Consider the following 24163-nt stretch of genomic DNA (forward strand, 5'->3'; position numbering starts at 1 on the left):
TGGGTTCCAAGTTGCCTAGCCCAGTGCTCCACTTAACTCAAGCAGTTCAAAAAGTTCTTCTTGATGATGATGTCAGTGTTAGGTGCATAAGCAGGAAAAAAACCTAATCCAGGGGTTAGGGATGTTTCCAAGGCCACAGTACGGCTCCTTGCCTTGTGTGGAAGGTAGGCTTTCTCTTCCCCACTAGGCTCTCGCCTGCTCTAGTCCTCAGTCTAGCTGAGTGGGGATCCAATGTCAGTCATCCAGTTCACCAACCACAGTTGCACTGTGCAAATGGGATGGAAGAACAAAATACCCATGAGACAACACCGTGGCTTTTGAAACAGGTATGTAGGCTTTCTTGTTTAATAGCAGTTAAAAGAGGAAAATGTACAAGAGGAATAAACATGCTCTTTTCACAGAGGAGATTTCCCCTAACCATGCGGCCCATCCATATCAGTAGCTTTACTAGTAAGTTTTAGAGAAAAAAAGTTTCCTTCAGAGTTAAAAATGGACTTTCCTAATTTTCTCTATAAATGTGCAACTATCTGTGCAAAATAAAAATACCATTTCCAACACCTTTGTGAAAAGTACTTGTGAATGCAGGCAAAAAAAAAAAAAAAAAAAAAAAGAAGAGGCAGTTGCAGTCAAGAGAGGAGTCCTGGGAGAAGGGAGGCTAAGGTAGGGGAATTTCTGCAGCAGTCCCTAGAGAGTATGCTCAGAGGCCTGATGAGGAAGGTCATGGCCAAAGCCAATCTTGAGAGATAAAAGGCCGTGGGTCTGTGACTTGCTGAGTAAGCACTTGTCAAGTGTACAGTAAGGCTAGACTGACTTGGAGGACTGTTATGCAATGAAAACACTGGGCAATGCACCCTGGAAGCTGTACATTCCCTTTGCCAACAGGGTCTCACTTCCTGGTTCCCATTTTCAGGTCCTATTCCTTCCTTCCTGCAACAGCTTCATTTACAGCCTGCTCAAAGAGATTTTTCCTATGAATGTTAAAATGATGCAAGCAGCCTATATTACTACTGAAACCTAATAGGGTCCCAAACTGGACTGTCCCTTCAGGAACATAGACCTGGTTTCCCCAGGAACTTGGCCAAGGGTTCATCCTGGCCAAAAGCCATATGGGCTTCTAGCCATCTGTGTGCTTGCCCTCTTATTGAAGCCCTCCAGGGTTTCTATATCTCTAGGTATTTGACGCCATATCTGAGGAGTCTGATGGGTATGGGCACACATGCTTTGCACAAGTCCTCTCAAGGGTTGGCCCAGCTACAAGTCTATAGACAAAACTAAAAACATTCCACTTTTCTAATTCAAAAACTTGATGCTGGTCCCGGTTTTTATCTTCCCTGTCCAACCAAGACTATGTCTCTACATACAACTCAGTAGCTGCATGTTGCTTTTAGTTAGATAGACTAAGAATGGAGAGAAGATATATCAAAGGGTCCATCTTTATATATTGAGCTTGAATAAGCTTTTTCTTTCAGGGGGACTTCTGTGCAGAATAAACCCTATTCCTCCACCTTGTTCACCTTTTCCTCTATAGCACAGTTCTTCCAAGGCAGAGGTTTGGGATGAGACCAGCAATGATGATCCTCTAAAGATAAACACTGTGGCATGCTTACATGTCTCTCCATTTCCACTTCAAAGTCTCTCAGTACTTAAAGCTGAAGAGATCTTGCTGCAGAGGGGATACCAGCGAAGAAAAGTGTTTTTAACCCTTCTCAAGCAATAGAACTTCAGATTAATATAATCGTTTCTCACTTGTTTCAACAAAGATGAGAGCTTGGCGATGCCATTTTGGCTCCTGCCTTCTCTTGGCTTATCAAGTTGTGGGTGGCAGTGCTCATCCCTTACCCTCATCCTGAAACCCTGGCCAACCACCCAGCCCTCAGGATGAGCTGCAGCAGGCGTCTGTGAGCTCACATGTAGCCTGGTCTCTCCAGCTTTGAGGAAGTTTGTATGTCTGTGTGCACATCCTCTTCCCCATGACTATCAAGATGTGATAGGATATGGTGAGGTAGAGAGGTTGAGGGTGGTGGGGGGCAAGGAAGTGCTTCCCTCCCCAGAAGCAACTCAGTAGCTGACAAAGGTAGTGAAGAATTCTGTTTGATAAGTCTCTCTTCCCACCAATCCAAGCTGGAAAGTCCTGTGTGGCTTATTTGTCATTGTTTGGTGATGCACAATTATACTCTTGCCAGTAGCCATAGTAGCATCTTTCTGAAGTATCTTAAAGTACAGTTTCCCCTGACTGACTTCATAGCAAAGCCCTTGTATTAAGTCTCAGGAGTCCATCTGGGACAATGAATGCAGCCTCCAAGCTAAGCTGCTCCAGGCTTTAGAGTTTGGAGGATAGGATTATAGGCAATCTTTCTCAGACAAAGCCAAAGATGGCTTTGGGGATCTCAAAAGAGGATGGGAACCTTGGGCTTCAACGACAAAATAATATCTAGGATATTACTTAGTGACGGACAGTTGGGCCAGAGGCAACAAATCACAAGCCATGGTTGGCTCTGATGACTTTATGGTAACAATGTCTCCATCCCTAGATGCATCCAGTCCAGTCATGGCTGCCCCCACAGTGCAGAGCTGGTGATATTTCCTTGAAGATCATAGCCAAAAAACTGGTTTTAAAACATAAAGGAACAATCCCAACTAATCCTCAGGTTTCACCTAAGGGTAAGGTAAGGGCCATTTTTAGGCTTCTGAAATCTGAACTATTTCAACGGCATTACTGGAGAAGGCTAAGTCTCAGATGCTCTGTGAAGACCTATGGAAATAACTGTTGATTTATGTCCTGAACCAAATGCTCTGACTGTGAATGAAGGAAATGAGATGAGCAGGGAAGGGATTCGGTCTCTGATTCCACGAAAACTGGCTTTCAAGATCCAGAAAAACTCCTTGGGTTGAGACTCAACACTCCTAGAGTTGGGGCAATCTGCAGTTAAAGATGGGATCCAATTATTACCGCTCTCTACTTAGCTATATCCTGCCCCAGAAAAATTTGCAGTAAAAGCCTCAGGTTAGATCTAGGCTAAAGAAATTGCCAAGCTTGGGGGATTGGAATGAAGCTGTCATCTTGCCATATGACATGTTTGTTCACAAGCCAGTGAAAGTCAGCAGACTGAGGAGATGACCCTCCAGAGCTCCCCTTAGTGTATTAAATAATGTTGGCCAGGCCCTTTCCTTGCATTGAGAAGAATCAGCCTCATCTATGCGGTGAATGGGCATCCAGGAGTGAACAGGACATATTTTAGCATCCTTTTGCTTATTCACTCTGCCTCCCAGTGCCAGATACCCATTTTTTGTGGTTCCTAAGCCCCAGACCTAAAGCTTTAGAGCCATGGATGGAAGGTGGTTCATCACACTGGGATTGATGATACCACCATCTCTAAGATAACACAGATAGTGTAGTAATAACTTCCCCTGAGTCCCAGCCTAGCAACATCTCATGTACTTGCTTATTCTTGTGCCTCTTTTACTATAGGGAAATGTTATGTGAATACTGCACAGGGGTTAATAAAAAAATACATATGCTCTCTTTGAAGAAGAATACACAAATGCAGGGTCAGCTGGGGTTGGATCCCAGACAAAGGGGCTGCAGCAGGTCGCCTCTGTAGGTCCAGGCCACCCTTCATGAGTGGTGGCTGCTGATGAGTCCTCGGAGCTGCTTGGCCACAGTGTCAATGAGTTTCTGCTTGTCTCGCTCATTTTTCCGAAACTGTGCAAACATGTTGTTCTTGCGGCTAGTATCCTTCATCCTAAACAGAGAAGGAAAGAAAAAGGGCAACGTGTTTAAGGAAACAATGGTGGAAGGAGAACCTGCAGGAGGCAGGATGGCAATGCATCTTAACCACTATCCAGAGTAATGAGAGAGTCCAGAATATCTCCAGTGTCAGGCCCACACTCACCTACTCATCAGGAAGCTGGCATTCTGGCACCTACATCTCTCTCAACTTCAGTCACCTTTGGAAACTGGTCAAGACCCAGCTTTGGAGGGGCCAATCTCCTTATCCCTTATATCTGCTCCACCTGATTCATTCCCTTCTCTCAGCAGGTATGTACCTGCTATAGGTGTGTGGGACACGGAACAGCTCTGCTGGTCAATAAACCCTTATAGAATGTCTAGGATCCACTCATTACCTCATGAACCTACTAAATCCTGATGGGACCTTCAAGATAATATTTGAAAGGTAAAGCAGGAAAAGTGTTCTTAACTAGCAATTCCAAGAGAACATGAATAACCAAAGGCCACTGTGTATTTCTAAACCTCACTCTAGCTGGCTACTCTATCCCATCCCTAACAAAACTAAGGGCTTGACTGACCTTTTTCCTTTTGTCTCAGGGTAATGGCACATAGGCGGTGTGGTGACTAAGAGAGTATGGTGCTGAGGAAAGCATGTGCCAAAGGGCTGGGCCATCCTCTCACTCCACAAACCAGAGCTTTTTACATGAAAAGCCCTTGAGTCCTCAATGGCTGTCTGTACCCCCGGACCTTTGACCTTTGGGTCATGCTAAAGCTTCACAGATGGCATATTTCTAGAACCACGGGCAATTCTGGCCAGTGGTTCTTTCAGGTAGAGAGCCCTAATGGGGAAACATGGACAAGAAAGCCAAGACTAGGTTGAGATGGTCACAGAACCCCCAAGTCTGACTAAGCAATTGTGACAGAATTCAGGAATTTGCTATTCCCTGCAGAGGGCTCACAATCCCTGACATATATTGGTGGCCACTAACTCTTGTCCTAGCCTCTGCACACCAGACCCATATCCCATAGCTAGTTCCAGTGTTAGACAATTGAGAACAGTGCCAAGACAGATTTCTTTCTGGGATAGGGCCAGTCTTCACCAGAGCTGGGCCAGCCCTCTGTCTTCACTGCTCCCTGGGCTGTATGGAGACAGGCTAAAGGGAAGGAACATGGCACCAGGCTATAAATTGCCCCCAGGCATATTTCCCAGGGGACTTTGGTCAATCCTGCACCATTTTTTTCCCCCATTGTGGGTAGCCCTTTGCAGAGGAGCAGATTAGAGGCCAGTGAGTCAAAAGGCCAGAGATCCCACAGGGGCATTTATGTTTGGCATATATGATATAAATTTACAATATGTGTATTCCATAAGGGCATTATATGTGGCAAGAAGTTTCTAATGAGCACCACAGCTGTATGGCTGTGGCTGACAGTGATAGCCACAGACTAATTAAGAATTCTCTCACTGATCTAAGCTCAAAGGCCTTCAGGCTGGAATTACTCATCAAGCAAACTCAGAACACTGAATATAAGGTATGATCACCCACATGTGGAGGCCTGTGCTTGGAGGGGAAGAAGAAGGGGAAGTGACTGCGCTAGTTGAAGAGAAAGAATGAGGGTCTTCAAGCCTCTGATAATTACTGTATTTGTTCCCTTATACACTAGTGGCACAATTATGTTTGTGGAACTGGCCTGGTTTTAGATAGTCCCAGGGAAAGATTCCCTTTCCTCTGCTGGGTATACTATATATCTAAACATTATCAACAACACAAAACAAACAAAAAGAAATGAAGAAAACCACTTCCTATATTCATAGGACATTTACTTTAATATCCTACATTATCATTAATTTCATGACTCCTAGAAGCAGCTGAGAGACAGGCAGCCCGCTGGCTTTCAGCTCCCATAGGGAGGCTCCTGTAATATCTAGGAGAAAGAGGGTAGTCTTTGGCCTCAGAGGCTAGAATTTCTCAGTCATTAAGACCTGGAGTTGGAATGAGGCACTGTAAAGATAAACTCAAGTACCCTGAGGGCTAATGGTGGCCTGCTGGTTTCCACTCAGGAATGCTCCAAAACCGAAAGTCAGCCCTCCCACCTTCCATCCCATTCTGAAAGCCCAGTATCCTGTTCTACTTTATTAACAGCTATGGCCACCTCTCAGTGATGCAGGGGCCACTTCTTTTCCCTAAATGTCTTTAGCAGGTCTTTGGGTCTTTCCGTTTCACCCTGCTAAGAAGCGCCAGGTTGAAAAGGGGAGTCAACATCTGATGGTAGAGCTGGCTGTGGAAAAGCAGGAATAGGTCAGGTAAAGGGGTCAATTCCTATGAGGCTGGGAGACACGGATTGTAGTGATCTGGATGCCCTTTGATCTACTGTGTTTGGAAGGAAGCTTTTAAACTCTTCTGATTGCTAGGGCTAAGCACATAGCTTCTTTACTGGCCAGTGCTCCAGAATGGTAGGGAGAGGCTAATTATTTTCAACTATTGTTGAGCCATAGGAAGTGAATGAGCCAGTATTTCCTAGATCCAGAGATTCTTGGGAACAGAAGAGTAAAGGACTGCTGAGAGAAGTAAATAACTAAAGGGAATTCCATAGCCCATTTGAAAGACACATAATGACCATTAAATATGACCATTTAAGCACCAACTCAAAGGTCAAAATGTTCCCTTCTTTCACCTTGGCACCAAGAACTGTGGGATTAAGTCTTGCCTCTAATAAAGGGTCTTCCATAAGAGATGCGGGTTCTAGATTTTAAAGCCATCAAGAGGTAGGGGAGGCTGCTGAGGAGCTCCCTTTGGTCAGGGCTTTATTTCAGGCCCCACACTAGCAAGAGTATTGAGTGTGCCAAGAGGTTGAATGGGAACAACCCTTTACCTGGCACAATGGGAGAAAATCCCTGCCGCCACTCCCAGCCCCAAAGGAATTAGTAAGCCAAGGGTCACTCTAAGGGCCAAGGATAGAGAAGGCAGCCAGCCAGTTGGCACCAGGCTGGTTTAGTAGATTAGTATGTCAGGGTGGGGACAACTCAGAGGCTAGGGATTTTAGTGTAGTCATTAGTGTCAATGAGGAAACCAGAAGGACTTGCCTCAAAGTGATGGAAAAGGCCCAAGTGAATAATATACTTACTCTCTAGATATCCTAGGGAGGAAGGTCAGTGGGAGAGAGAACCATGGGAAACAAAGTTAAAAATGGAAACATCAATCTCTGACGTGGTCAGAAGAAAACTGTAGTCTGAGTTTTTAGTCTCTTGGCTCCAAATACATACCCCTGCATCATGCTCTTGCCTTCACCTCTTCCCCTTTTTTCCCCCTTTCATATTACATAGTAAGAAGAATAGACCTTGACCTCTCCTTCTGCTTAAGGCTCCACTCTGACTTCCTGGACTCTGAGTCTTGCCTTCCTAGGATTTGAGATGTGGCTGACTGGCCATATATGTAGACTTCCTACACTGCCTAGAGGCAGGGCATTCTTCCAAGTAGCTGGGGATTAACTAGTTTCTCAGATTCCAAGAGAAACCTGCCTTTTTATGTGGGTCTTGGTCTCTGACCTGCCAGCTCTCTAAGAGATTAGCAAAGCCAGAGCCAGGCTGTAATACATAGCATTTCCCAGCTTCTGGGTGACATATTGGTTAGCCCTGAGATTTCCTGGAGCTACCTAACTTACTTTCAGTGGTAGCACCTCTGCTTCAGAGAAGCTACAGCTCTGTGGCAGGGAATCCTCTGCAGGCTAGTGACTGACTAAGGCAAAAATCAGACACATTCTCCAAGACAGTTTTGTTGGGATAGTCAGCACAATAAAGCTCAGTCTGGCAGGGGCTGGGAGTTGGGAACAGATGAAGGTTTCAATAATTCTCAATAATTTCCAGGGATTCTCTACTAGGAACCAGAGAAGCCATCTGTTCTGTGGAGTTGCACTATCCATCATCATACCCCAGATGACTAGGGCAGCCTCATTCTGTTCACCAGGCTGGCCTGAGCCCCAAACCAAGCCATTTTTCTTTCTTCTCTTGCCATCTCTAGTAACAGACACTAGTAAAAGACCTATTAAATTAGAAGGTAATGTCAGAGTCCAATTCTGATCCATACTTGGCCTAGCTTGTTGGGGGCTCAGGAATGAATAAGCCACAAGAGGAAGACTGGCTTGCCAAATCCAGTGATTGAGATTGTTGACAGCACCCATGGCCTATGGCAACTTCCAGAACAAGGCTATCTTTCAAGATACTGGCAGTGGCAAAATTATCTTCTATGCCAAACCCCCACCCCTGTCTCCCCACCTCCCAACACAGACCACTGGACTAGATACTCACTTCTCTAGCAGGGTCAGAGCAGTCACTGGGTTTACCCGGAGGTACTTGCAGTTGGGCTGACCATAGTCAGCAAGGTAGGTTGACCAATCCCACTGGATGAAAAGATCCAAAAGCTGTAAAATATCCAAACCCCACCCCAGGGATTAGTCAGACAGACAAGACAAACCAAGATACCAGAAACGTCATCATCCTTCACTACCAGCTAATAAATTAGATACATAAAAATTAAAATATAATAAGAAAAAGAACAGCTTCAGACTATTCTTTCAACCAAGAAAATAAATGAGTAAACATTAGATGGCAGACTTATCTCTGCCATAAGCAGTATGGAAACGTTGCTAAGACTATATGCCAGCAGTTAGCTCTCAGAGGCAACCCTGTAAAGAAACTAACACTAGACTGAATCAAATATGATAATAATATCATAATAATCATTCACTTACTCATTTAATAAATACTTATCAAATGCCTTCCACCTGCCAAGAACCATTCTCAGTATTCAACAAAGAACAGATAAAGGTGGATGTAGTCCAGTGCCACATATGCAACTGTTTGAACTTCAAGGTTAAAAGGTCTGGGCCATAGTATCAGTTTTTTGACTTGCTGCACTGACTTAGGTAATACAGACATATATACATGCCTATATACAAATAGGACACACAGACAACACAGAAACACTGAACCAAGGCGTAAATGGATCATGTAGCATTTCTAAGAGGCAATATGTGTTACGCCTATGCAGACACAGGCTGAGAAGATGAAATCTGGGCCATAGTAGATTAGCCCATGATTGAGGACACAGAGTCTAGAATTGGGTTATCACTGTTAAAGAGAAGTGCCAAGAGCTAGATGTGTGAAAAGACAATGAGAGCTTTCTGAGGGTGAGCTGAGTTCTGACACTGGGGGAGATTTTGACTGAAAGAAGCTAAACTTTTGTCAAAGGCTTTCCTTCCCAGCCAGTTTTAGCCTCAGACATCACACTAACAAATATTCAAAAATTGTAACTAAGTAAAACAAACAAACAAAAGCTTCTAGAAGGGGCACAGTCCCAGACTCACATCACTGCATAGAGGAAGAACCCTCACAGTCCTTTTAACTCAAGACATTCTCCATTTCTCCCTTTCCAGGAGATAGTCAACTGCTGATGAGGACAAGTAGACGGCTGGCTGTGCAGAACAAAGGCAGAGAGGCTGAGAGTGCAGTCATACCCAACGCCAGAACCTGGGCTCTAGGCACACCTTCCTCCATGTCTGTCTTCACTATGCAGCTGGGCAAACAGTATGGGCCTTGCCCTATTTGGCCAAGTCTCCACTTCATCCACTCTCTTAGAATAGCAGTTATGAACTTCCTGAAGCAGGATGAGAAATGGCTGAAGTCTCAAACCTAAAACTGAGAAAAGCCCCTACACCCTCAGCCAAGAAAGGGATTTTAGAGATGAGAGAAGGAGTCGGGGAGAGACAGGCACGCTGCTTGGTCTGGGCCAGGATGGTCCCAAACGGCCCCTCAGGCCATTTTCAGGTCATGCCTATTTTCATTGGCAAGTTAAAAGGCTTCTACCACTTCTTTCTGCTGACCCAAGGCCTCAGAGAGTTCTCCTTTAGAAGAGAATTTCTCTTGACTTTCTACTCTAGCATCAGTATTTCTGTCCTATGGTCTTCAAAGACCACTCAAGACAGCTCCTCTTTACTTGCTTCCACGACAGACACTGAGAGTACCCCTTGTTCTAAAGTTCTTCCAGTACTATGCTTTACACATTTCACTATGTTTTCCTGCAACTCCTAGGGAAAGAACTACAAAAAAAGATAGCATTTTTTTCAATTAAAATTTTTTCACAAATTAAAAAAAAAACAAAACCTAGGAAGCCTTTTACTATTTGCCTATTAAGGAGCCGATAAGAAAAGTGAATGAATATCAAAAAAGTCTAATTGGAAAAACTGGAAAATCATTTCTTAAAGCTATTTTAGATACTACTTTTTCAGCATACATGGACATATACATGCATGTATTACCTTCTTTTTAAATGAATTCCTAATTTCTGTGCTGGAATTAATGTATTAGTACTTCTGACTTATTGCTAATACTACCATGTATTTCTGGTTAATGACACATGGGAAGTCACTAGTGGACAGTGGAGAGAAGTTCATGGCTTAGCTCTAAGTTATGGGATCTTTGGGGTGTCACTTTTCTGGCCGGAAACCTGTGGCTGGTGGCACCTTTGCCTGAGTTTTGCTCTGGCCCACTGGGTTTGTTACGCCCACTTGGCCTGGCAGGCTGAGCTCATGCCTGCCAGGGACACTGGAGTCCGGTGTGGAGCAGCGAGGGGTGTGTGTAAGTGTGGGGTCCGGTCACTGTACAGTCAGATGCGCTGGGTGCTGCCATGGGGTGGGCAGCTCCAGGTGCCAGCATGGACACCAATTCTCTGTGCGAATGCAGCTGGACCAGGTGTACTGCAAGCAGCTTTCCTGGATGGCACCGGGGAATGTGGCAGCACCTAGAAGCTTGGAGATGCCAGGAACCACAGGGCCCCAAAGAGGGAGTCACAGCTCTGGCTCAGGGAGCTCCCATGTCTGGGCTCTACAAAGAGCTGCAGCTCTTCTCTCCTTCTCTTCACCCACAATGTGGCGAGCAGGGGGTATGTTTCAGCCCTGTTTGTGTTACCCCAGCTCTTTTAGCCTCACCATTCAGTAGGTCTCAAGTTCTTGTCCTGCGACCAGGAAGAATGAGGTACACAGACAAGTGGAAGGTGAGCAAAATGAAGACATTAATTGAGCAATAGAACAGCTCAGAGATGACCCACAGTGGGAAGCTCCTCTCAGTAGCCAGGGTGTCCCAGCAAGTATTCAGCTTCTAGCAGAAAGGGTTGCTCCTCTCTGCAGCTATCTTGATAAGTGTTCAGCTATCAGCAGAGAGAGTGGCTCCTCTCTGTAGCTGGTCGTTCTGCTGTCTCTCTGTCGTCCTCTCCTCTGCTCTGGCTGAGCTCAGGGCTTTTATGGGCCTCAGAGGGGAGGAAGTGCAAGCCATCTGGTCCACGGGCAGCCAAGTCCCTACTCTGGTCCGCAGGACTGGCAGCTTGGCCACCAGCCTTCAGGCCTTCTGTGGCCTGAAGGTCAGGCCTCACTGGGGACCTGCCCCCTTCTGCCCAGGAACCTGTCTGCTTTCTGCTCCCATTCATGGCACTTGAGGTCAGCCCCAACTTTGCTCTAAGACTGGAGCAGCACTGACAACAGGGAGAAGCCATGCAGTGGGAGCAGGCACTTCCAAGCCTACAAGGGCAGGGAGGGCCTTCCCAGGCCCCCAAGAGTGCAGGGACGCCTGGGTCCACAGCCATGGTTTGGGTGGCTGCAGTTGTGCCCAGGAGGGTAGGGCTCCTGCCTGCTCCCTGGCTCCCACCAGCTCCATGGAGCATGCAGCCCCGGTCCTGCCACCCTGCTGCAGCCAGCATGATGAATGGCAGTGGTGGGCCATTTAGGGCAGCCACTACCATCATAAGGATTTCCATTTTTGTCTTCCTGCCAAAGTCAATGCCAATGGTGAGCCTAAGAGCTCTGGAATGACAATCTATCTAATTTATTCCACTACAGTCATGGAAGCTACATAAGTCTATTAAGTTCAACCACCATGAGCCTATAGATCACACTCTGGGTCATGTTGCTTCCCACAGTCTTTTAGGGTGGCCTCAAGCTAGGTCTTATGGCCTTCTCTGAGACAGATGGACAGAGAGTGAAGTCTGAGGGTACTTAACTAAGTGAGCTGCTTGGAGGCACACTTCTACTGGATTCCACAGAACAGTGTTAGAATGAACAGCCAAGAAAACCAGCAGGCCTATTTATCCATATAGTACTTATCCATATAGTACCTCCTAGTATTTATCCATATAGTCCCTCCCTCCCTCCCTCCCTTCCTTCCTTCCTTCTTTTTTCCTAAGAGACTAGTTCTTGCTCTGTTGCCCAGGCTGGAGTGCAGTGGTGCAATCATAGCTTACTGCAGCCTAGAACTCCTGAGCTCAAGTAATCCTCCCACCTTCACCTCTCTGAGTAGCTAGGACTACAGGCACACACCACTATGCCCAGGCTAACTTTTAAATATTTATTTTTGTAGAGATGAGGTCTTGCTATGTTGCCCAGGCTGGTCTGGAACTCCTGGGCTCCAGTGATCCTCCTGCCCCAGAAAATACTGATTTCTAAAGTTACTTAGGTTAGTTATTTTCTTTGTCATTACTTTCAATATGGTTGTTTTTCTTTTATAATTCAGCTATGTTCATTTTTCACTGCTTGTGCTCCACCTTTGATTCCCCCACATTCCCGTTGATTTTCATTATTAATTTTGGGGTATGTGAAACAATACTATAGTTCTGAGAGTAACAGCAATATAAAAAAGTGTTCTCAGAGAAGTATTACTCCCTCGTCATTCCAGCCTATTCCCATTCTCCCCACTTTCTTCTATATCTTTCCTATCCATTCTTGTAGATAACCAATCTAGTTTCTGGTTTGTCCTTCTTTCATTTATTTTACGCCAATGAGCAGACACACATATATTTTCTTATATCTTCCTCTTTCTTTCTTGAAGGGTAGCATATCATAGCTACTCTTTGTTTTGTCATGTAATGGCATATCTCAGAACTCACTTCCTAGAAGCTCATTCCTCATTAATGATTATATTCCTGATTTATTCATGAAAATGCTGTTTCTGTAAACTAGGTAAGCAAAGTCATTTTCAAGGGACAGACCAGACATTACATTTTGGAGCATTTCATGTTAACTTGCTAGAACAGGAGAGTGCTAGATTTTTAGAGTAGGAAATTCTGATAAATGTTAAGGCTAATTCAATCAAACGCAAACTCAATCCATCATTAACGATGCTTTGATTTCAAACACAGAGTTATCTGTTTGTGGTATTTAATAGAACAGGGGAACTAAACTAGTGTAGTAGTTGATGTAATACTTTATAAGCTATATAGGTTAATTAAAATGGTAAATTATGTGATTACTGGTTATGACACAAAAATGTGTGTAAGTGGAAAAGTATATGACAAGGGGAGACATTTTTAATCAGGTTATATATTAAACAGGCCACTATGATAGAATACTTTTTTTTTCTTCCTATATAACTTTTATCTGTGTGACTCTTAACTAGGGCTTTGGCAAAGTTCTAAAGCTGCCTCTGGTATATTTCCTTGTTTTTTCAGAAAATTCCCTGGGCTTAGTAAGACTCAAATTATAATTCTGATTTCATGGAGGGTGGGGAGAGTGGAGAGGACCAAGAACTAGAAAGCATAAGCAACTTGCTAAAAATCACAAAGTAGACAAGTGGTAGAGATGGTTTGTTGGCTCACACCCCCCAAGATGCCACAGCTGTTTTTTTTTTTTTATTGTTGTTGTTGTTTTGTTTTGTTTTGATTTTTTAATCCTGATTGATTCTGTCTGAGTTAGATACTCATCTGAGACTATGCCAAATTTCTGAACAGACTTTCTTTTTTGCAACAGCAGCTGGGAAAGACTAGAAAAATCCAAACAAGTCAAAGTGAAAACTAGTCCAAGGCCATAGAGTGCGTTAACTGGACAGAGAATAGGCAGCATTATAATAGTAGAACAAATGCAAAGTTCCAAGAAGGACCTTAGGAATGTGATTATTATTAGGATAAAGCAGGGCTCGGTTGATCTTTGTTAGTGTACACAAATATACATGTCTCCGGCAGCAAGTCTAGAAATAATTCAGATGGACGAGTTGCTCATGGCTAAAGGACTAGAAGGAAATCATCAAGTAAAAATTACAGGCAATATACAAGCAAACCATCCTGGGGGTATTTGAGTTTTCTTTGGCAGAAAGGATTACCCAAAAAAACTCAGAAAATAGAAATGCAGAGGCTGGTGGAGAACGGCCTGCTTGTTTCTCCTCCTGGACTGTCTGTTACCAAACCAATTCATATCATGTCTATTCATGAGTGAAGAGAATTGCTGGATGTACCCTATGGCATATAAGCCTCATCTCCCATGTAGACGGGAGCTCCCCAAGGATGGGGATTATGTTTTCTCCTTCTGACTCCTCAACAGCACAGACTATTACATGGCTAGATTCTCAGCAGGTAGTCAGCAAAGACATGGAAAATAGAATTAAATAGGTCAGCTAACATTTTGTAGCAACGATATTGGCTAGATGGTGACAGAGACATATACTTTGTGCTTCTCATATCAAACATTCCAAATGGACCAAACCTAGGCTGCTCTTGCCCAGCACTAGAAGAAAGTTGCATAAGGAAGAAGAAAGCATCAAACAGGAGAGATGATACCTATGACAGGTGAGTGGGAATCCAGTCCCAGACATGTGAATTTAAGGTTCCAATGGAAGACACCTATGATTAGTGACTGGGAACACAGCAGATGTTTGGTGACATGTGGGTTGGGTCTTAGTAGGCAACATGGGGCCTACCTCATGTTAGAGAAAGCCTCCTCTTTCCAGAAAACCTGCAAAGATGCCATGGGGAGCAAAGCATAGTATGAGCTAAGGTAGGCATGCAGACAGACACAGATGCTAAGACACACTGACAGTGGCCACACCCCTCTTCCTCAAGGGTGATTTTCTTTACATGTTTTCGCTTGAACAGGAACGCTGAGTCCTGTAGAGAACTGCGCTCCCAAAGCAGGTGTGTCCTTGAAGTAAACTTGATGCAGGAAAACCTGAATTTGCACTTTATACACATTCCAGAAGAATTCTTCATGTTAAACAAGATAGACTACAAAATGGTTTCAAATAACATGCTTTTCTGGGACACTTAACATATAATCCAAAAAAAATTCTAAAAGTTCTACCTCTTCAGGACATGGCTGCTGTATAAAGTGCAGTCCACTTTCACTAACATACAGAACACTAACCCTGGAGAAGCTTCATTTGTCCACTCCCTGTCTCTGACAGGATGAAACTAATTACATCATTATAAAGTATTTTCATAATCACTGATCCACATCTGCTTTTTTCTGGAGGTAGTAGAGCACAGCAAAAGAGCCCCGAGGCTGAGGGTCCTCTGACTGATAGTGTGACCCCAAGCATGACACCAAATCTGTTTTTCTGGTTCAGATGTGGAATCATAATAGCTTCTATCAGCAGCTGAGAGCAGATTAAGAGAACAATTGTAAAGTCTACTAAAAAGCACAGAATTGACCAATGACCCATTTGTGTTTATTGCCCAAGATTTCCTCCAACTCCTTGTCTCTGGTGCTGGGCCTCTGTGATTCAAAGAAGGGCATCCTGAGTCTCCTCAGGAGCACTTCCTGACACAGAAATCTGGGCAAATGTAGAAAATGGAAAGCAGGGCTTATTTCAACAAACATACTGAGTACCAACAATGTCTCAGTCACTTTTCTAGATACTGCATATGAAATGATGTTAAGACGTTATCTCCAGTCTTGAGGAAATCAGTCTGGTAAATAAATTGATACAGAATGATGTGAATACCCTAACAGGTACTCTAACAGGTTATAAAGAAAGTTCAAAAGCAGGGCATCTAAGCCTGAGCCAGGTAGGTGGTGACTGAAGGGTGGGGTGGAGGTGTCAAGCAAGGAATCTGACATGGCTAGATCTCTCAGGAGTGCTTTGGGAATAACCAAGACAAATGAGGCCTCATATGCTAAGCTAAGGAGATTGATTTTAGCCTAGAGACTTCTCTGCTTATTCTCATCACTGCTGCTACCTGCTTTTTTCTAGATTAGAAGATGGAAAACTATAGTCACTACCTGTTGTAAATAAAGTTTTGTTGAAACATAGCCATGTTCATTGATTTACATAATTATCTATGCTGCTTTTATGCTATAATAACTGAGGTAAGTAGTTGTGACAGAAACCATATGACATGGGAAGCTTAAAATATCCACCATCCAGTCTTTTACAGAAAAGGTTTGCCTGTAGATCCAAGGCAGGGAGGGCAGTGTGCTCTGAAATTCTCTCAGATATAAGACATTTAATACCTAGTAAAGAAAGAAGAAAAAAATGGCTTTAGGGAGACCCTTCCCATTGTAATGAGATGGCATAAAATTCATTATCCTAACAACTGGCGTAAAAATTATTTCACGGGAGAAAAACATGTTTGGGGAAATATCCTGCTTGGTGAGACTCCCAAGGTGCCATGACATTTAGTAGAGAAGGTAGAAGCAATTTGGTATTCTGGTTCTTGAGAGGCAGAATGTGAAGACAGGAGATTTAACTAACGTGTGAGAAGGGATAAGAAGAAAATCCTTCACGGTATTGTGGTTCCAGACAACTTTGGAGAGGGAATCTAATAAGTGACTTTTCAAAACTGTTTGCCGTGCAGTTCATGACACAATCAATCTTCTTTACAAACCCAACGCCTCAATCCTGGTCTTTAGACAAATCCTCTCTGCTCCCAATTGCTGGGTCAACGACTTCTCTCTCTCTCTCTTTCTCTGTGTGTGTGTGTATGTGTTTATGTGTTTGTGTGCAACTCAGAGCAGAAGGTGTTTCACACCTAGAAAGCTGCACAACTGCGCTATGGAACTGGGAGTGCAGGAAGCAAGAAGACTGGAGTTGTCTACGGATTCACAGAAATCTTGAGGGGTCCTTTGGATTTTCCGTAGGCTGTGGAACTGTGGTAGAGAGAGGTTCCAAGTTTTTCTGATTTCTGTACATTAAGGGGGTCAAGCTTATACTTGAGCTTTGCAACAACGGCCAGTAATAGGCTGCTTCCTGGCCCTACGTCTGACCTCCTCTTCTTTTACCTAGCTGAGTGAGGGCAGACAAAGAGGTAGGGGAAGGCACAAAGAGTGGCTGTGCAGCTCCCTGCTTTCCCTGCAGCCCAGCTCCAGGTGGATAGAAGCTTCATTCAGTTCTTTATCAGTGACCAATTGCCTATCAGCAGCTTCCTCTGAAAGGGAACATCACCCTGAGAAATATTTATTTGCCTCATAAATGTGGGTTTATAGGTTTTCTGTCTAAACTTTTCACCTTTTCCCTCTTGGTAAAGAGAAAAAAAGAAAGACAGGGAAGCTTCAGGTTCTCTTGTTGTTACCAGCTGGTGCCTACGGGAAGACTCCCAAATAAAAATGCCAACACCAAGCATTCCTTTGAGTCAGAGACTGTCCTGTAGGGCCATTTCTCACTGATGACAGCATCTGTCCTGCTGCAGGGAGCAGAAGGAAAGCCTGTTATCACACGGGCTGATAATAACCATGTACACATACATGTTCAAGGGGAGGATGGGAGGCCCCTGTCATGGGCTGACTGAGTTGTCACTTGTTGGGGTGGTAGAAGCAGGCAGATGTGAATTTTGAATGGAACTGCTGCCACAGATGTTGTAGGAGAAGAAGGTAGGAGCCATGGGCCACTGTTTATTTTCTTTCAGTATAGTGTGACTTGTTAAAGATTCCTGGGTGGGTGAATTAGGGACTCTATGATTGAGTTGTTAACTAAACTACCCTTCCTCTCTGGACAAAATGACTAAGGGCCTTAAAAAGAATCCCTGCAAAGAGACCACAGAGTGAAGATAATATTAACAATGTAAGTGTAAGCAAATATCGAGAAAATGGCAGAGCTCAAAAATCTCCTAATCATAATACAAGCTCTTTATCAGCCACATTATAAAATAATAATAGTAATAAGCTAATCAGATTTGATAAGTCAGTCCCCCAAATCTGAAATGATCAAAAAAGCTATTTATATTATTATTCATTATTATGAAAAATGAACTTAACCTAAGTATATATTATGCCTTGAATTATTAATATTAGTATCTGTGTGTGTACAAGCAGACTTTCAAAGGTAATGATAATGTTCTGTCTGTTAAACTGCAGTGGGAAGAAAGTTATACATGAGAATAACCTTTTGCAGCTACTTAATGTCTAATTATAATTTATTAGTAAATTTTTATACACACAACTATATTAGGGGGAAGCTCTTAAAATGTCTTTTACCAACAGTGGATTTTCAATCAAAAAACCTTGGAGACATTGGGTAATAACCTGCAGGGAAAACTACTGCAAATTCATAATGAAAATGATTCAAGTTCTTTTTTATAAATGGATAAATTAAGAAACATAGTTGTAGAAAATTACATCTTGCCTTATATAAGTCATTATTACAAATTACAACCCAGGCATCCTATGACAGGCAGAAGAAAAAATACCTAACATTAAGGGATGGCAAAGCAGGTAATGTCCTTACACCCTGGGTAAATTTAGAATAAGCTAGGCTCTCCATGGCCTTTGAAACATGCTTGAGTCTGGTAGAAAGACTCAGCACTAGAAAAATTAACTTCTTAAGATCTTTAGCCCAACTAGATATGCATTTAAAATCAATTTTGTTCACTTGGATTTGAAGGCTAGAGACTGAATAAAATTGCAACTCAGAATTTCATTGCCAAATTTTGAAACTAATCAATAGATTCAGCAAAGAAGCATTAGATAAGTTATGGTTCTTGACCACCAAGGGATGCTTTTTGTTCGTTTGTTTTCCATCCATAAACTTCAAATTTCAGGAGGGTTCTGCCTCCCAAATATTTTGTTAAGTAAACACTAGTTCCCAGGAAGACTATAGTTTCAGACCCATAGTGGTGGTATATTTGCTGTTTCCTTTGTCATTAAATTTCTTTTCTTCCTTTCAATTCTATTTACTAATTAGTTTTTATGTAAAAATTTAACGAGCCACTTAAAGTCTACTTTGGACATAAGTGGGATTAAATAAATAGATAAAAAGTGTTCATCAGCATGGTCCATCCTTGAGGGTCAAAGGAGTACCATATGCATCGAGTACCATATGCATTCAGATCAAGGGAAAATCAGGCCCAAAATGTTTTAAGTTCCAGTCTGCCAAAAAGTTGGGCATGATTTAGATAAACAGAAGAGAATGAAGGGAATTTCAAGCAAAGAGACTAGTGGAAGCAAAGGAGCAGAAGCAGAAGTAGCTGAGATGTATTCAAGGGAAGAAAATAGACATTTCTTGAATACCTATTATGTGCCACATTGGGCTAGGTATCTTACTTATCCATTTCATTTAATCCCCAGGAAAATCAACAGCAGAAGAGGCAGGTACCTCCATTTTATAGATAAATAAAAGAAATCCCAAAAAGGTTAAAAGAATGGGCCAAAAGGAACATATGCAGTAAGTGACAGAGTCAGGACTTGGACCCATAACAATCTGACTCCCAAGCCTGATCTTTTCCTCCATTCCCTTTTGGGCCTCTGTCAAGGGCTAGTTGGATGAAAGCAGAGGGCATATAAAGGAATAGCAGTGAAGAGGCTGAAGAGGAAGTAGGTGGGGTTAGACTATGCAGAGTACTGGAGTACTGACTCTCAGTTTAAGGACTTAAAAATAATCTATACTCCACGGGGAGTGGTAACATTTCAGTAGCAATTTATTTAGTGGGATAAATGTGGTAGTAGCATACAAGATGGACTAGAGAAGAAAATTTCTAGTCAGGAAGATCTGAGACAATGAGGATCTGGATTGGGATGGCAACAACAGGGTGACAGAGGAATGGATGGCCACTGTCTCAGTTCCGACTGAAGGATTTGAAGGCTAACTGAATGTTGGAGGAGACAGGGAAGACTAAAACATGATCACAAAGCAGGTTCTTCAAAATCAGTTGCCTTTAGAGACCAGGCGCACAATACAAATGAATGAATCAGGCAGGTGAAATATGATAGTGAGTAGTGGGGGCTATGGAAAACTAGAGTACATAATCCTCCTAAAGGCATTCACATTTAGATGTTTTAAAAACATTATGCTGATCACTCATTGGGCCATCAGTCTGAAACTTTTGTGTAGGGTTTTGAAGCTGGATAGTACACAAGGCAGACCAAAGAGGAGAATGTTGGATATTGCCCCATGATCTACATGCCTCTCACATTCCCAGAGCTTTCTCTCATTGGCAGGGTATACCACATTAATTAGGGTCATTATCAGTCTTAACTTTTATCCACCAGCTGAGCTGACATACATGTCCCACAAAGAGGAAATAGGGCCAAAATGAAGAGAAACATATTTCAGGTTCAAGCCAGTGTTGCCAAGGCTTAGAACACCATGTTTTCACATGAGCTAAACCAATGGCCTTCAGAACAGATCCCAAAAGAACTCTTGCCTCCAAGGAAAACCAACAAAGCATTAAGGGCCTGCTCTCTCACAGAGCAGGTTGCCTCCTCCTTTTCCCCTTTCTCTACTAGCTGGGTCCAGTTTTAAAAAGAGTTTTCAGATCAGGCCAAGTAAAATTATAAGGCAGAGAAAAAAGAAATTTATAGATATTTATTGAGAACTAAGTGTTGGCTAAGTGATATATGTTTAACTTAGATAATGTTATTGGATCCTTTACATAATTCTGTGAGATAGGTTATTATTTTTCTAGATGTGAATAAGAAAGTAAATAAATAGCAAAGTAGTAGTAAGTACAAAGTAAGTAGTAAGTACAAAGAAAGCAGTAAATAGCAGGCCTTAGACATGAATTTAAGTCTTTTTAAGTCCAAAGCTACTAGATTTGAAGTTAAGTCTCTTTAACATCCTTCTACTATGCCAAGAGCTCAGGTCTCCACTGTTCCCCATAACTGTTCTCATTCCAAACAAAAGCAGATGAACCAACACGTCTTTGAGTTCTTTCATATGTGTCTTTTGCTTAAGCTATGCCAGTACTTACACAATTCAACAGGAAACAACACTGAAATCAGATTACTACAAATCTGGGGTTCTTGGGCCAGGAAAGTCCAAAGTGGGGACCATATTTAAATCCTGGTATGAGGCAACTATGACTGTGTGACAAGGGCTGGTTGAATCATTGCCTGGCTTTCCTAGCCTTTATTCATGGGCTACAAGTTTAAAGCTGGAAAGAACCTCCAAGAAGAGCAGAGCAGAAACTCAATGAGATTCCAGGAAGCAACAGAATTCACTAAGGGAACCACATAAAGAGAGAGTGGTGCTACAAGTGTGAATATCAGACTAAAGGACAGAGTCCCACCCAGAGCTGGCTAGTGAGTCACTGTGATTTCTGACAACCAGTAGGCTGTAATATTGAGCCACTCAACACAGAAGATTGGAAATTCTATTTAGATTTTCAAGGTGATTTTATTAGGCAGCTGACTTAAAGGGTAAGGTTACCTTACAGTTCAGCACCACACTCAATTCCAAGATCCTCAAAGGCAATACATACAAGCAGGCCCAGTAGGTAAGTGCTTGCTAAAAATCTTGGCCAAGTCTAAGAAGCAAAATTTGCTGAAGACTATTCAGAAATACGTGCTTGTATTTGGGAGGCTGGGGGAAGTGAAGAGATACATCTTAATTTTTCTCTTTGTCTTTGCTCACTGTGAATTTTTATAGGCAGAGGGTAAGGCTGGCTAAGGACCTGTGGCAGGTTCCAATGACCAAGGGCAGTTAATGCTCAAAGAAACAGTGACATTTTGAATTACCTAAATCTTAGTAGGACAAATAGCTTCCTCTCCACCGCCACTCCCCATCACCATGGATACCCTTCCTTTCCTATGACAATCTCCTTTCTGTCCTCATGCCAGAGATTGTCACAATATTACTTCTCGGAATTCTCATCTAAGGGGTCAAGCATCCTATATGAAACAGTTTTTGCCCGAATTCTGCCTGGCATTTTCAAAACATCCTGAAACCCCAGACCTTTCAGTTTGTTCCATGTTATCTGTCTTTTGGTTAGCAAATATACCTTTAGTCATCCTGCTTTCCTTTGGTAGCTTCAGACATACTCTTTCGGCTTTTGAGAGGTTTTTATTTTATTTTTATTTTGAGACGGAGTTTCACTCTTGTCACCCAGACTGGAGTACAATGGTACGATCTCGGCTCACTGCAACCTCCACCTCCCAGGTTCAAGTGATTCTCCTGCCTCAGCCTCCCAAGTAGCTGGGATTACAAGCATGTGCCACCATGCCCTGCTAATTTTTGTATTTGTAGTAGAAACGGCGTTTCACCATGTTGGTCAGGTTGGTCTTGAACTCCTGACCTCAGGTCATCCGCCCGCCTTGGCCTCCCAAAGTGCTGGGATTACAAGCGTGAGCCACTGCACCTGGCTTGAGAGATTTTTAGACTTTCGAAATAGAAGAGAGAAAACCAGCACTGTAGCCCTGGATTTGTCACTAGTAGTCTTGCAACTCAGGATTCCTTCTAAAATTCATGTTTACTGATGACCAGATATCTAATGTCCCTCCAGCTCTAAGATTCTAAATCTAATGAATTTCTTTAAAATATATATATATATACACACACACACACACACACACATATATATATATATATTTGGTAGAGACAGGGTTTTGCTATATTGCCAAAGCTGGTCTCAAACTCTTGGCCTCAAGTGATCCCCATTCTCCCACTGTCTTGGCCTTCCAAAGTGCTGGGATTACAGACACAAGCCACTGTGCCAGGCCAGTGAAGCTATGGCATAGAGAGTAGTTCTTAGCATTTAGCAGAAATGGGACTGATAAAATGATAGACTGTGAGGAATTATAGAGAACTATTCTATTATTTCATCTTGCAGAGGAGGAAACTGAGGTCTGGAAAGATTCATTATGGCAAAGTTACCATGAATGGGCTGTGGTTGGAATACAGGCCCCTGATTTGAATCCACTTTTCTTTCTAATATATGATGCAATTTAATCAGCTGGAGGAGAACAAAAATCATTGAGAATAGTACACAGGTTAGGCGCCTAGAGAGGTGAAGGAGAAGGAAAGGGAGTTTCATCGTTAATTAAAAAATAAAAATAAAAGAGAATATAAAATCCATCTTAGCCTAGTGAACAAATGTTTATAATTTGTCCAGTTTACTTCAGATCCTCCCTTTGTTTTAAAAAATAAAACATTATAAATAAAGGTGAAATCCCCCTACCTTCTCTCCATTCCTTCACTTTCCTGATGAAGGCTGCTATCATGATTTTGTTATGTATCTGCTACATGTTGTTATGCTTTTAATAGATAAATAATATATGGTAATGTTCTGTGTTTTAGTTTATATCTATATATACATACCATGTATACATATGTGACATTATACATAATATTCTGCAACTTGCTTTTTTCATTCAATCTTATGTTTTCAAGATCCATCCACGTTGATCCATCTAAATCTAGTTTATTTAACTGCCAAATAGTATTTTCCACCATAGAAGTACACTTAAATATACTACAATGTATTAATCAATTCTTTCATGATGGAAATTTGTACAATTGTGTTTCCAGATGATAGAAGAATACGGTGTTGCTTGTACCCAGGGAGCAGGCAGCATGCTAGGTGAGTATGGTGAGAAGGGGTTATCATCCTTTATCACTATATATGTGAAATGATGTAAAAAAAATCGCAGGCCATTTAGTGAACCAGCTTAAATACTCCCTGAATTTGATCCCACAGAAAGTGGCAGAAAAAACTCAGATGATTAGTCCAGGCAGGACTCTTAAATGAGATAACTGAAAGGAAATTCATCTCTCCTTGGAAGAGAACATGCAGAGGAATAAAGAAAGCACAGTAAAGCTGACATCACTATGCCTACCCTGACCAGAATTAAGATAAACACAAACTATTTCTTCTCTGAATTGTAATGTTAGGGAGTTACATTCCCATTTCTAAGCCTTTGGGAATGGATCAGCAAGTCTCTATAAGATTTTCAAAAGTATCTGAGGCTGACCTGGGATGGTAGAGAGGAACAGGCTCTGCTTCCACAGTTATTGTGTGAGGTTGCAAGTTATTGAATTGAGAGTCCAAGTTTACATTTCTCTTGAACTTCAATAAGTTGCTGAATTTCTTCAAGATGCATCTAAGTGCCCACTAGCAGTGTTTGCATTGGATGGGAAGAAGAAATTAGGAGACAAAAGAAACCTCCTTGTTGTGGGAAAGCTTGGTATCATTTCCAAAGATGCTAGGATGGAAAGACTTCTTGCCTTATTCTGCATTGACAAGCTTAATCTTCTAATTTCTTGTGTGGCTAGAGCAATAAGGTCTTAGTCTCTGATGGCATGGGAGCCTTGATCCAACATTAGATCTACGTATTTATCATTTCTGGTCTATAATATGGCTTGTTGTGAGGCAGTTTCTCAATCAGGTGAATTTTTAAAAACCTGCTCCAATTTCTTGAATAAGGATGTGAAAGGAGATACAGTAAGTGAAAGCACTTGAAAACTTCATCTTGTTA

General features: G+C 42.5%; 1 protein-coding gene across 2 annotated transcripts in view; it reads right to left on the minus strand.

Annotated features, from left to right (window-relative positions):
* Positions 1-311: 311 nt before the first annotated feature.
* Positions 312-24163, minus strand: part of EXOC6B (exocyst complex component 6B) — a 739232-nt gene continuing 715380 nt past the window's right edge. Inside the window, exons 21-23 of one of the 2 annotated variants that reach the window (XM_033175068.1) lie at positions 8034-8146; positions 6854-6865; positions 312-3743 (exon numbers count right to left, since the gene is read on the minus strand). In XM_033175068.1, coding sequence (XP_033030959.1) covers positions 3617-3743; positions 6854-6865; positions 8034-8146 — 252 coding nt within the window. In that variant the 3' untranslated portion in view covers positions 312-3616. The remainder of the gene's footprint in view (positions 3744-6853; positions 6866-8033; positions 8147-24163) is intronic. The other variant, XM_033175069.1, reaches the window with a different exon arrangement.

This window comes from Trachypithecus francoisi, unplaced genomic scaffold (genome assembly GCF_009764315.1).
Source record: "Trachypithecus francoisi isolate TF-2019V2 unplaced genomic scaffold, Tfra_2.0 Lachesis_group17, whole genome shotgun sequence".
Taxonomy (NCBI): Eukaryota; Metazoa; Chordata; class Mammalia; order Primates; family Cercopithecidae; genus Trachypithecus; species Trachypithecus francoisi.